At 41.9% G+C, this 14,825-nt stretch overlaps 2 protein-coding genes across 2 annotated transcripts in view; one reads left to right on the forward strand and one right to left on the reverse strand.

The window, feature by feature from the left end:
- Ube3d (ubiquitin protein ligase E3D) overlaps window positions 1-791 on the reverse strand; it is a 134,270-nt gene extending 133,479 nt beyond the window's left edge. Inside the window, exon 1 of the mRNA XM_051140471.1 lies at window positions 623-791. Coding sequence (XP_050996428.1) covers window positions 623-699 — 77 coding nt within the window. The 5' untranslated portion in view covers window positions 700-791. The remainder of the gene's footprint in view (window positions 1-622) is intronic.
- Window positions 792-3,291: 2,500 nt separating this feature from the next.
- The window catches only part of Dop1a (DOP1 leucine zipper like protein A), a 93,835-nt gene continuing 82,301 nt past the window's right edge, over window positions 3,292-14,825 (forward strand). Inside the window, exon 1 of the mRNA XM_051140576.1 lies at window positions 3,292-3,409. The gene's annotated coding sequence lies outside the window, so the exon portion shown is untranslated. The remainder of the gene's footprint in view (window positions 3,410-14,825) is intronic.

Here is a 14,825-nt window from a genome sequence, read left to right on the forward strand (position 1 = left end):
ACATGCTTGGCAAATAAATTAAAGAAATTCAGATAAAATTATTCTATACTTGTGGGTAAGCTAGGGTTTGAGCTTAGTTCTCAGGCCATATCCAAAACTGCCACTCTAGCTACTTGGCAAATTTTAGGAAAAGAAAAGAAAGAAAGAAAAAATAATAATAATAATAATAATAATAATAATAATAATAATAATAATAATAATAATAAATAATAATAATAATAATTTTTTAAAAACAGCTGTGCTGCTCTGGTAATACATTTCCAGATCTAAGTCTATTTGAAACATTTGTCATAAAGAAATAGGCAAAAGCTATGAAGAGATCACAAACCATTAAAATTGCTGACTATAAGCAAAACAGAGCATTTTCTCGCTAGAAGTTTCCTGTTTGTGTAGTAAATATGAAATAAAAAGTTGGCAGAGAGGCTTGGGTGAAGGTTCAGTGGCTACCTGGCTTGCCAGGAAACAAGAATCTCACTTCGCCGCCCCATCCCGTCCCGCGCACGCGCACGCGCACATTGTCCCGCGCGCTCGCCCCCTCGGTCCCGCGCACACGCGCGCCAGCCCCGGGTCGCGCGCATGGCTTATGCACGCGGTCCTGCGCACCGGCACCCTCCTCCCTTACCCCAGGATCAGCAGCGCGCTCTGCAGCCGTCTCCGCACTTCCAGGAACACGCGCGTGTCCGCTGTAACCACCGCCATGGCCGACTCAGGGCCCCACGCGGGACCGAGCCCGAAGTTACCAGAACCGTGGCAGAGCGGGAGCACGTGCGGCCGTAGCAGGCGGCTGGCTCCCAGGCGGCGGGGCGGGGCGGGATCCGACGGTCGCGGTCTGTGGGCTATAGCGCCGCCTTCCGGGCAGAGAACGTACTGCCGAGGCGCCCGACCCGGGAGCACGTCTTCCCCAGCCCAGCTCTAACTGGACCGGTGGGACAGAGAGAGCTGAGCTGGCCTCCCTTGGAAGGATGGTGGATGGGCTTGACAATGAGCCTTTCTCTCCCTGAAATGAGCAGAAAGCTCAGACTTGGGGCGGGGGAGGCACTCCTCCAGATGGCTTGGGTAGAGATGAGGTAGATAATGGAGCAGAGGCTGTACAGGTGGGTCCTTTCCACAGGTCCAGATCTGAATTACCCACCCCAAAGCCCACTTTATCTGAGTCTTCTTTAAAAAGACAAAGCAAAAGAAAACAACAACAAACTAGGGATGCTTATTAGCTTCTGTCCGATGTAACCAAAATGTCAAAGATGAATTTGGCATTGCATTTCACCTTAGGTATGATAGCTGCAAGACTGAAACAGTTATTAAAAAAAAAAAAAAAAAGTCTCTGAAAGCCATGAAAAGACGGTAAATGGAACCTAATTTCTTGAGTCGAGGGCCTAATCATTCATATAACTTTTGAGAGGCAAAAAGAAAACGAGTGATTACTGATATATACTCCCATTGTAGTGAAGTAAAAAAAAAGACTAAGAGAAGTCATAATTTCATTGCTATTACAAGATATGTTTTGAAGGCTTGACACGGTAAAATATCTGGGGTAGAATAAACTCCTACATAAATATATCAGGCCATAGAATTTGAATAGGACTTCTTTTAGAATGAGAGGCTGCTATTTAAAATGATAGCTTCCATATTAGCTAAGTTATCACTGCTGTGCTTAAACACCATGACCAAAGAAACTTGGGATGAAATGATTTGTTCAGCTTAAAACTTCCACAGAAGGAAGTCAGGACAGGAGCTTAAACAGGGCAGAACCCTGGAGGCAGGAGCTAATGCAGAAGCCATGGAGGGGTGCTGCTTACTGGCTTGCTCCCATGACTTTGCTCAGTCGGCTTTCTTATAGAACCCAGGAGCAACCAGCCCAGGGCCAGCAGCACCCACCACGGGCTGGGCTCTCCCTCATCAATCACTAATTAAGAAAACTCATTACAGCTGCATCTTATGGAGCATTTTTCTCAGTTGAGGTTCCCTCCTTTCTTTCAGCTGTCTAGCTTCTGTCAAGTTGACATAAAACGACACAGGACAGAAATCCTATTTATACTGATGCTCTGTTTCATAATTTCATAGTCTTGATTGCCCCACACCCAAAACTTGAAGTATGTCTAAATAAGTTCTTTAAGCCAAGGGGTGATAGTGCATACCTGTAACCCCAGCATTTAGGAGGCTGAGGCAGGAGGATTGCTTCAAGCCTCAAGGTCAGTTTGGGCTATAGAGTGAGTGGAGGGCCATCCAGGCTAGGTGGCAAGACCCTGCCTCAAAATAAAATGGCCTTTAATATATTGACAAATAGCTCCTTCAGACGAGTTTCCTGATAGCAGCTGTTGAGGTGCTTTAGAGTTTATCACGTGGCTGCATAAATTCCTGTCTCATCCCGACAATTTGAAATCATGGTCGGGAGCCATAAGCTTAAAAAATAAAAGCTGGGCGCTGGAGAGCAGGCTCAGCAGTTAAGACCACTTGCTCTTCTTTCAGAGGACTGGAAATTAGGTTCCCAGCACGCAAACTCATCTGTTCATAGCTGCTTGTAAGTCCAGGGCATCTGATCCCTTATTCTGGGCTCCAGGCATGCACAAACATACCTGCAGGCATTCTTACACAGAAAATACAAGTAAATAACCCTTGTGGGGGGAAACAAAGGTAACTACTATTTGGTGTCAACCCATTTATTTGGAGGACAATTGTCATCTTGCACTTTTAACACTAAAGAATTTTAAATGTTTGAATATTGACACATAGAGAAATACACAGCATTCGCAGAATACCCGGTTCCTTATAAATGGTTTAAAAGTTGTTCACACAACTGGGCGCGTCGGCTCATGCCTGTAATCCCAGCACTCAGGAGGCAGGGGCAGGGGGATCTCTGTGAGTTCAAGCCAAATCTGGTCAGCAAAGCGAGTCCCCAACATCCAAGGTTACCAAAAATAAAAAATAAAAATAAAGCTTGTTCACACAAAAACACTTGTGAAGTTTTTTCATTTTTCTGGATAAATCCCTTTGGAGTAACTATACGTTTGAAAGAAGTCTGGATACAAAATATGCTAAACTGTCTCTCAATTCCACACGACTCTGAGCCTGGAGTTACTCGCATAAAGTATTGGTGAGTCCTCCTGCTCTTACTTAAATAATACTTCAAAGCTGTCTTCAATCCTTCCCATCCCTCAAAAGGAAGGTTCTTCTGGCGAGCTGCAAACGCCTGCTCCCGCATTCTCACGGTCGCACGCGTGAGGGCGCTGTGGCGCCGGCGAGCAGCGGCCGGGGGTGGGGGCGGGACCGAGGCCGCCGACGTCGACGCCGGCGTGGGCGCGCGCGGTGCACGCTGGTAGCTGTCACTAGGCCCTTTGGCTGGCGGCCTTCGTGCGGCTGCCGCGGTTGCCAAGAGAGCGGCGCTGGCGGGGAGCGGCATTGCCCGCGGCAGGTAACAGCGTCCCCGCCCCCGGCGCGGTTGCGCGGCGTGGTGCGGGCCGGCGTCTCCGGGACCCGGCCTGCGGTGGTGGCGTCCGGGTGTCACCGCCGGGCCCCCTACCTGAGCCCGCCGCCGGGGGAAGCGGGGGGAGGGGGCGGGACGGGCGGTGGGACCCCCGGGAGCCCTGTCGGTCGGCGGGCAGAGCCGGTGCGGGACTGAGGAGAGGTCGCAACCCGGGCACGGGCATCCCGGGCCTTTGTTGGAGGCTTCCAGCCTCCCGGTCGCCTCGCCAGTCCGGTGGGTCCCTTTATGATTGAGGCGACGCCAACCGAGGCCCGGCGAGGTGCAGGTGCAGAGGGTTAAGATAAGAGCCAAGTTCACCAAGAGGAAGTCGGGCTAGCACACGGAAGTTGTTAACAGCCCTCGCCTTTGATCCCCAAGGCTTTGAAAGTTACACCCTATCCTTACTTGTCCGGTTCACCTCTCCTTTCCCTAATGAGGAGGGAATAGCAGGCAACTGTACTGTCTCCCCGCCAAGCAAATTGTGTTTTGTTTATTCTTAAATTAATCTCAGAGTCCTGTGGAGTTGAAGGGGAAATTTAAAAAAAAAAAAAATCAGAATTACAGATTGTAGTCGAAACACTGTGTGTGTGTGTGTGTGTGTGTAGGTGTAGAAAAATACAAGACTCTTACTTATTTAATAGCTCTGAACTATGGGGTCAAAACTTTCCATTTTGGTGGTGCTGGCCTTTTACGTAGGTGTTAAGATCTTGCCATTTTAAGGTTAGTTGTATTTGTTCATGTTAGAATGACCTTTTATGAATAACATAGGCCGTCATTATGTGCTAAGTAACTCACCTGATCACCAACGCCTTCATTTCGTTGAGTAGAAGTTACAGGTAAATTATAGCCCAGGTGGGCTGAAGGCCTTGCCTAAATGCTACTTTGCTTAAACTTTGTCATTCCTCAGAATTGCTAACGGGGAGGGCATATCTCCAGGCGTACCGCCTTTTGGCGACTCAACCTCTAATAAAGAGTTAAAAGCACTGATAGAAACACAAACCAAAAAATGTGACACGGTGACCTAAATGTTAAATGTAAACCAAGTGTTTAACTATCTGTTGTCAAGAGCCCTACTTTAATAATTTAAATAGCAGAAACAACTGCAGCCTGAGGCTTGAGAGCTAAGGTTCAAAGTTCTGGCTTTTGTTGCTAGTCAGGTGTGACTGCTCTAGTCCTCAATTACTATGTGTGTTGTAGTGTTACTGTTTATGTTTTACTGTGTGTTAGTGGTACTGAGGTTGGAAACCAGGGCTTCTTGCATGCTTCCTAAGATTCTACCACAAGCACGCACACCCAAGCCGTTGTGAACATTTCAGGAGGGGTAGGGGGTGCTGGGAAGGAATCAAACCTAGGGCCCAAACCAAATGCCCAGCCTCAGGGAGATTGAAAAGACCATGGAAGCCGGGCGTGGTGGCACACTCCTTTAATCCCAGCACTCGGGAGGCAGAGGCAGGCGGATCGCTGTGAGTTCGAGGCCAGCCTGGTCTACAAAGTGAGTCCAGGATGGCCAAGGCTACACAGAGAAACCCTGTCTCGAAAAAACAACAACAAAAAAAAAAAAAAAGAAAAAAAGAAAAGACCATGGATTTCCAAATTGATATTTTACCTTAAACAGTGTTCCATGTCACATGATGGGGCAACACACTAGATTTAACCGAGCTTGAGTTTTCAGTGTTGGAGATCAAACCCAGGATATTTCCAATACAGAGCACCCTACCACCGAGCCACACCTCTATCCCCCAATTACAACTTGGTTGCTCATGAAGGCAGCTCCTCAAAAATGTTACTGCTAGCTTGCATGCGTATAATTTCCAAAGGAAGGTTTAAATAACATTTTCCAGATGTAGCTAATTTTCTAATTCAGGCTTCTGACAGAATGCTTACAAAGGATGCATGAAGCCCTGGGTTCCATTCCCAGTACTGTTAAAAATCTCCTAGATTAAATAACACATACTAATTTCAGAATTCCTGTACTTGAGGTAAATCTGCTTCCAAGTGCCAAATGCTGGGCACTGGTTCACGGTAGCTGTTTAAGGTGTCTGGAGCATGAAGACCAAGTGAGGCCTCAGGTATAACAAAAGAAATTGTATTCTCCTTAGTAAAACAGTTAGTATTAAGGATGCGTATATTCCTTACTGTCCTGATGCTTTCATTTATAGCAGAAGTATGACTTCTTTTCCAGTTTCTTGATGCTTTTCTTCAACCATAATTCGTGTTTTGGTTTGAGATTTGCGGTTATTATTGAATGTATGTAGAATGGCCCTTTAAAGTTTCAACAAGTGAAGACTTGTTGATAGTGGTTTTGCTTTCACTCTAATGATTTCCCCTTCTAGTTAGGCATTCTCAAAACAAGGATATACGAAAGCTACCTGAAATATATTCAGTACTTAATACCTACATGATTTTAAAATCTCATGTAATTGAAAAGAGCTAAAGGCCAAAAAAAAAAAAAAAAATCCTGAGAATATTATTTCTGAGCTGTCTGGAAACAGTATCTAAATGATGAAAATTAAATCCTTTTGCTGAATTCTGTTACGTACTATGCTGGACATTTTGTCACCATTAGACAATAACTAATCAGGGAGAACAGACTTCATTAGATTGCAGTTGTTATCCTCCTTGGCTCTGTTGCGTCTCGGCTTTGGTCAGGTAGCTATTCACCTTAGGGTGGACAAGAAAGAAGGTGCTAGGCAAGATTCTGTCCATCCCTGCCATGCCCCACCCCAACCTACTTCCTTTTAGCTTCACCTCTTAAATTTACAAGCACACACCTCCCTCATCTCTGCAAATGGCTGCAGTAGCTTGGGACCAAGCCTTTCCAGGGTGTTACTGCTCTCCAGCCTTGAAGATACCGCCTTTATTGCTTGGGATAAGTGATAGTAATGCAGTTTAGTTTGAGGGGGTGGGATATAGAATATTTCATATTGTTTTTTCAAGTCAGGGTTTCTCTGTGTAGTCCTGGCTGTCCTGGACTCACTCTGTAGACCAGGGTGTCCTTGAACTCAGAGCTCCACCTGCCTCTGCCTCAAGAGCACTGGGATTAAAGGTGTGCATCATCATGCCCAGCTCAGAATATTCAGTTTTAATAAATAAGCCTTAAATAATTTGGCTTCTGAGGTAAAACTATTTAGTAGGTACATAAAGCTAATGTTTTTGTTTAGTAGCTAAAAGGTTTTAGTGGCAGTTTATTGTAGGAAAGTACTTTTGAGTCACATGTTCTAAACTGATTTTTCTTTTCTCTTGCTATTATTTACCTCTACTATACGCCAACTAAGCCTTATACCTTAGTGACTTTACATTTCCAGGTCAAAGACAGTATCAAATTTCTTGAGAAAAAGATGTCATACAGTAATAGACATCTATTAAATGATATGTTTTACTGGGTTTTAACAAATCTGCACACCCAAGTATCCAACATGCTATCAATCAGGCATGTATTGTTCTGCTTCCCTTGTTCGGAGCTCTCTTCCTTTAGGTTTGTCTGAATTATATCTTTCCATCAAGTCCTACCTCAAATACCATCTCACTCATGAGTCTTTTTTTGATGACCTCACTTTCAGTTCCTTCCTCCTCTGCCTTGCCTGTGCTTAAAACACCAAACAAGCCTTTGTGCTTCTTGTTGGCTAAGTAGATGAATGCATGCACATCACAAGCACCCTCCTCGATCAAATAGGTGGCTAATGAGTGTTTATAAAATATTTTTCCTTAATTAAATTTTGGCCATATATACAAAGTAGTTTCCTGTATAATACTTCTATGTATCAATTTGATTATTTTTCCTGAGACTTGAAATTGATAGCACTTGCCAAAAACAAAAGCAGACAAGGTGAAAATAAAGAAAACCAGGCTTTGAAAGTTTCTAGCTAAAAATGTATGCTCCCTGAGTGCTCTAACCTTGAATCTGAACATTCTTTGTTTAAAGGTAACGTTTTGTGTTTGATGCCATCCTGCACCAAAGTTTTTTCTCGGTGTAGTTGGAGGGATTGGGAGAAAATGAACAGGGAATGCCTGTCCCGCTGTAATTCACTATTATCCTCCCGAGTCTGAAAAGTCCATGAAATCATCTGTCTGGTAGTTGGTGGCCCAAAGTTTTATAGATATTTAATCAGAATTTTGAACTTCCTTTCATGTCTTATCTGTGCAAAATTTGGGGAATGGCTTAATTGAAAATTAAAAATATGTAGAGTATAGTTTTAAAATATACTACAAAAGCTGGGTAGTGGTGGCTCATGCCTTTAATCCCAGCACTTGAGAGGCAGAGGCAGGCAGATCTCTGAGTTCAAGGCCTGGTCTACAGAGTGAGTTCCAAGACAGCCAGGGCTGTTACATAGAGAAACCTTGTATGGAAACAACAACAACAAAATGATATATAACAAACTTAAAGCCAGAGAAGCTCAAAAATACAGAGGAAAACAATATCAATACTGAACCAGATAAGTGCTTGTATTTTTTTTATAATTATTTTATAATTATTTTTTTATATTTTATAATTTTATAATTTTATATTTTATAATTATTTTTTTATAATTATTTTTATTTTATGTACATTGGTGTTTTGACTGTATTAGTATCTGAATGAGGGTGTAGGATCCCCTGAACAGGAGTTACAGACAGTTCTGAGCTGCCATGTGGGTGCTGGAAATTGAACTTGGTTCACCTGGGTCCTCTGGCCAGTGCTCTTAACCTCTGAGCCATCTCTCCAGCCCCTTTCAAAAATGTCTTGGGGGCTGGAGAGATGGCTCAGAGGTTAAGGGCACTAACTGTTCCTCCAGAGGTCCTGAGTTCAATTCCCAGCAACCACATGGTGGCTCACAGCCATCTATAATGTGATATAATGTCCTCTTCTGGTCTGCAGGTATACATGCAGCCAGAGCACTGTACACATAATAATAAATAAATAGATATCTTTAAAAAGTCTTAATGTGTCTAGTATCACATTTATAATAAAAAGCTAGAACTGCATTTTTAGTAGGTTAAGTCATCTTAAGCCTTGTAATCTAAAGGGAAAAAACTAAATCTTAGAGCAAGTCCTTTCTGTTACCAAGTGATCTAGAAGGATAAAATACTCACTTTTTTAAAAAACACATTTTATATGATGCACTTCCTGAGGGAAGACGTCTGTGGGAGTAGATAAGGTAATGAATTCAAAGTATAGCTTGCTCCTTGACTCCTCTCTTGTCACTTAAAGTTTATATGGCCATTTCTTCAGTTTTTCATATTTCATTTTTATCTGACCTCATGAGAAGTACTTCTGTCATTTTTATCCTTTTTCCTCTGGCATAATGAAAAATGCCCCTGTCTTTTGGAAGGGCACTCATAGGAACTGGCATAAAAATAGATTCTCTGTTCTTTTATATGGACATTTCTTTGTTTCAGTTATCTATGAGAATTTATAGACACATATTTAGATTTTGAGCCAGAAGTTTGCGGGTAATTTGTATGCAGGGACAAAGAGCTCAGGTAAATAGAGCATTTAGTTATTTGGGTTCCTATTTACAAAGTAGTGATGATACTTCAGTACAGAGTGATTTGCTACTCAGGCAGAGGTTAGATTGCTATTAGTCTGAGGTTTGGGGTTGCAACCTCAGAGTGGATTTAGAAAACAGCTGTTTAACCTGTGTCCTAAGAAAGAATGGACCCTAAGAAGTGATTTCTTCATTGTTTGTATAGGTGCCACAGATGCGCTGTTATTGAGTGACAATCACCATGACTAAGTGCACAGCAATCATAGTTCTTTGACTTGAGCAGGTACATAGCCTACATTTTCAGTTACTTTTGGTTGTGTTCTGTAATATTAAGAAAAAGGGCTATAAAATACCAGCTATCTAAAACCATTTTGATAAGCTACTTTCATAAAATTTCCAGATAAAATTTCTAGAATATTTTGTATGCTACAAATCTATCTGAGACCTCTAATTATACTTTTTTTTCCCCCACAAAAGACAGAACAGGTCCAGTGGCTTTTCCAAACACTCTAACAAATGTCTTACCATGTGAGGTATTTTATATTTTTTCCTGAAGATTAGTCTCCTCCTAAGAAAATAGCAAAACATAGTAGTTGCTTTAAAGCTACTCTTTGTCACTTTGGCATTTGTTCTTCACTGACTTCCTTATTGTGGTCAATGGCATCATTGATTGGAAACTCAGCTTTGAGCATGAATGAGGACTCTAGCATCATAATTGTTTTATGACATCAGAGTCCTCAAAGTCCTACTCTGGGCCTACCTGATTCTATGACTTGATGCAGTTAGTTTAATGTCATCTGATAACCACTACTTATACTATGTCTTTTAGAGTACAGAGTCAATTTTTTTACACTGAGTATGCATTTATTTTATGTACCGCAGAGTACTGGAGCTCAGAAGTGACTGACTTTCTGGGGATTCATATTAGATCTGTCAATCTCTGTTGCAGAGGACTTACTAGGAAACAAAGTACCTTACCGTCCTCTGCTTTCATCATACTGCTACCATGCATTCAGAGTGCAGCCAAGCCAGGAGTACCAAACAAGTACCTTTTCTGAAAACAAAGTGAGGACTCCTAGTACTGCAGGAGACAGTCTGGACTGGCTGTCTTTTGTAGCCAAGCAAGGCATCCAGTGGAGGCTGGGTTACATTCGGCACAATTTATACCTTTAAAAAGAAAAATATTAGTTGTGAATAAATTCTTCTAGTTTGGTATTGCTGCATGAAAAATTGTATTGGTTACTTTTTCTCACTGCTATGACCAAATCCCTGACGAGAAGCAAGTTAAGGGAGGAAGGGTTCGCGTTGGCTTACTGCGTTATCGTACAGTCCATTAATTTGGGGGAGCAGGATCCCAAGTGAGGCAGTGGTCACATTGTGTCTACAGACAGGAAGCGGAAAGTTCAATGCTGGTGTTGAGCTGCTTTCCTCAACCTTACTTCTTTAGCACCTCACTCACTCCAGGAGGAGATGCTGTCATTGGCTTGGTGGTCCTTCCCCTCCCCTCAGTGGAACCTTTTGTAATTCCCACACAGATCAGGCTTGGAGGGTATCTTGCATGTGATTCCAAATCCAGCAAGCTGACAGTGAAGTTTAACTATTACCTAAATCATCTCAAGCCTTAGTGACTTAAGATACTATCAGTGACTAATCAGTGGTTTTGGGTCTGGTTTGTTGGTTGGTTGGTTTGAAAGAGGATTGAGGACCTTGGTTATGAACTACCACCCTCACCTCCACTACTAGTAATATTGCAGTCACCTGTTGGCCAGAGCTGCAGACATCTGAAGGTTTGGTTTCAGTTAGTGGATCCACTTATAAGGTAGTTTACTCACGTGACGGCAGGTTTTGGTTTTATTCCTCCCTAAGTGAGTCTTTACGACAGTGGTTCTCAACCTTCCTGATACTGCCACCCTTTAACACAGTTCCTCATGTTCTGGTAATCTCCAACCATTAAATTATTTCCGTTGCTACTTCATAATTGTAATTTTGCTACTTTTATGAGTTGTGATATAAATGTCTGTTTTCCAGTGGTCTTAGATGACCCCTGTAAAAAGATCATTTGATACCCCAGGGGGTCATGACTCACAGGTTGAGGCCTACCGCTCTACAGGGTTGCCTGATTATCCTTTTGACAAAGACAGTATTTCCAGAATGAGTGATTCTAGAAACATCAAGGTAGGAGCTGCCATACTTTCTAGCCCTGCTCAACGGTGTGACTGAGTTCACAAGTAGCATTTAAGATATAGGTCTTATTCATTTAGATTTTTTGTTATAAGATGAAAGAGGAAACAAATAACACATTGCTGTATAATTCATTTATTCTCTCTGCCTGTCTCTCTGTGTCTCTCTCTCTCTGTCTCTCTCTCTCTGTCTCTCTCTCTCTGTCTCTCTCTCTCTCTCTCTCTCTCTCAGGAACACACATAGCGATCAAATCCAGAGCCTTGCATATGCTAAGCACCGAGCTATATCTTCAGCTTCTATTTGAGGTTCTTTAGGGACATTATTTAGTCATTCTGGTTTTTTTAATTTTTCAAACATGTCATAAGTAGGAAGAACTTAATGTGATTTAAAAAATATGTAGTGAAAACTCTTTTACCGTGTTTCATATACCTGGTTTCCATCTGTCCCCAGAAATAATCAACTTTTTCTGTATTTTGTAGAGGCATAATATATGCAAATTGATATGTACCTGCCTTTCTTCTGTAAATTATAACTTTATAAGCATGGCTACAGCTTGTTTGTTTTATTTGTTTGTTTGTTTGTTTTTATCTTGGAAGCATTTTTCTAAATCAGGACTTAAACTTTATTCATTCTTTTTACCACCAGAGCATGGTAAAAACACTGTGGTTCAGTGTTGATGATGTTTATTGATTATGCACAATGGCTAGGAGGGGACATGAAAGCTAAAATTATAGATGAGGCGCTGCTGTCATTGGGATTGTGACCCTGTGAGCCACAAGTCAATTAAAGCAAAACAAGGTGAGCTGCGTGATAGAGGGGGATGTAAAGTACAAGGTGAGGGTAGGAGAGATGAAATGGGGATGGGAAGGGCAGGAAGACTTCTCAAACTGCATAAGATGATCTGAGACTTGAAGGATGAGTAGGTGCTAACCTGATGAGGTTGGGATTTAGTGTTCTAGACAGAAGAAATACAAAAGTGGCTTTTAAAAAAGATTAAAGAACCACAGTAAGCAAAACAGTGCTACCAGCGTAAAGACCATTGAATAAAGTGGAACCTCGTGATACAAATCTCAGTGTGTATAGTCAAATACTGTTTCATGAGAGTGCCAGAATCACCCAGCATATAAAGGAAAACCTGTTCAACAAGTGGTGTTGGAAAACCTATATTGACAACCTGCAGGAAAAAGAAAGTTGAGCTACATACCCCAAAATTAACTATTAAAGACCTAAATATAAGACATGAAACTGTAAAAACTTGTCCTAGGAAAAAAGCATAGGTGAAAAGCTTCACTGAGTATGGCAGTGAGACTCAGATAACACCATCAGAAACACAGGCAACCAAAAGGCACAGCAGAGTGAGAAAGCAGCCCAGGGAGCACTAGAAAATACAAATCCAGAGTACAGGAAGCACTAAACTCAACTACACACATCCCAACTAAAGATGGCAGAAACCTAGGAAAAGACTTTCTGCAAAGATCTCAGTGGCCAATAAAGAAAAAGAAGCTCAGTGTTTCAATACGAGGGAAAGCTGCAGTGTGATACTATTCTCACCTCTTAGAGGCTAATTCCAAAACAAAACACTAGCTAGAAAATGATGTCAGTGCAGCTATAGGAAAATGAGAGCCTTTGTGTGCGGTGGATAAGGAACATAAAATGGCACAGCCACGCTGGAGAGGAGTGTGAGAGCTCCTGAAGGCATTACACACCAGGGTAGAGGGAAAGCACTTGCCACACAAGCATAAGAACTGCAACTTGCTTCTCCAGCACCCACTGAAGTGCTGGGTGGGCCTGGCAGACTGGCTGCCTGTAGTTCTCTTGGAAGGTAGAAAGGAATTCCCCCAGAACACTGTGGCTAGCTAGACGAGTGCATGTAAGCGAGCTTAGGGTTCATTTGAATCCTGTCAACCTCTGACCTTCTTATATGCACATATGCATATGTGTTCCTACACACACACACACACACACACACACATGAGTCTGCACACATAAACACAAATGCATACCACACACATAAAAATAAAATTATCTCTGTAGTTTAGGAATCACACTTTTTGAATCCACAGGTAAGTAGAAACTGACAGCAGAGTCTTAAAGAAATGCTTGCACACCACTGTTTGTAGCAGCACCATTTAGGATAACTGAGAGATGGAAACAGCCTAAATGTGCACTTACAAATAAATTGATAAAACAAACACAATATTCTATGTAATAGAATATTATTCAGCTTTGAAAAGGAAAATCTGACACATGCTGCAGTGTAAATAAATGTTGAGGACATTATTCTAAATGAAATAGGCCTAGCATACTGAAAAGACAAATGCTGTATGTTTTGATTATGGTAAGTAGCTGTAATAGTCAAATTCATATAAACAAAAACCCAAATGGTGGTTGCCAGGACTGGGGCAGGGAAAGGAAGTGGAAACTGTTTAATGGATATAGGGAGTTTTAGGCTTGCAAGACAAAAGTGATAGAAGATTCTACAACTAGCGTATACTTATTACTACTGAAATGTGCACTCAGTTAGTGAGATTGTAAATGTAGGTTGCTTACAACTTTAAAACATGACAAGCCTTTAGAAAATAAAGCATATATACATTCAAAATACTATAGTATAATTTAAGCCATGTTTCTAAAATTGAAATAGGTAGTAAAATAAAGAATGAACCAAGTCAGGAGCTGACTGATAGGGTATCATTCAGAAGCATGAAGTGTGAAGTATCATCTGATAGCAAAGCTTCAAGTGATGACAAGAAGCAGGGGCTATAGGCTGAAAAGGTAGCAAGGTGCAGTGCGGAGGGAGGGCTTGAACAGAGGGTAGTAGCTGAGATCTTGCTTGCAGGGAGAGAAGTACAAATGATAGGATTAAATATATGGGTCCCATTACTAAAAAAGGCTTGTGATGGAGACTGTGAACTTGTGTTTACTTCCCAGGAGTTAACTGTCACAATTATAACAGGAGCATTTCTTACAAAATAAGACAACTACAGTGCTTCAGGCGGATTGTCAGATTCGTCTTTCTGAACTTCCTGAGGAAATAATGTGCTCTACTTTTTCCTTGTAAGAATAATTGGCTCTGCCTCACATTTGACCATGTCCCCTGGAGTGGGAGACCTGGTGGCACTCAGAGGAAGGACAGCAGGTTGCCAAGAAGAAACTTGATACCCTATGAGAATATACAGGGGGAGGTAATCCCCCTCAGGAACAGTCATAGGGGAGGGGAATAATGGGAAAATGGGGTGGGGGGGAGGGAGGAATGGGAGGATAAAAGGAATGGGATAAACATTGAGATGTAACAAGAATAAATTAATAAAAAGAAAATAATAATATAAAAAAAAAGAATAATTGGCTCTTGTAGTATATGATGGTAATGAAAACACAGGAATCTGCTGAAATGTAAATGTAAACTATTCAGGACCCATGGTTCACCCTGAAAAATAGACACATTTGTGCACATTATTAAATCTGTTCCAAAAGTAAATCTTCCTGATTAACAAAATACCTGTTTGTACAGCAGGGGAGGCCTTGGTGCTAGTAACAGTTCTGCTTGCTTCTCAACTTGTGCAAGACTTTCCTCCACTTCAATGCCATAAGTGTATCTTCAGCAATAGATCCTATTCTATAGAGTAACCAGTAACCTTGGCAGTATCCTATAATGTCTAGGGGCCTATAGACCCCCTTTGCCAATGACTAAACAAGATAATAAGGCTTTTACTCTGTGG

The sequence above is a fragment of the Acomys russatus genome, chromosome 32 (genome assembly GCF_903995435.1).
Source record: "Acomys russatus chromosome 32, mAcoRus1.1, whole genome shotgun sequence".
Lineage (NCBI taxonomy): Eukaryota > Metazoa > Chordata > Mammalia > Rodentia > Muridae > Acomys > Acomys russatus.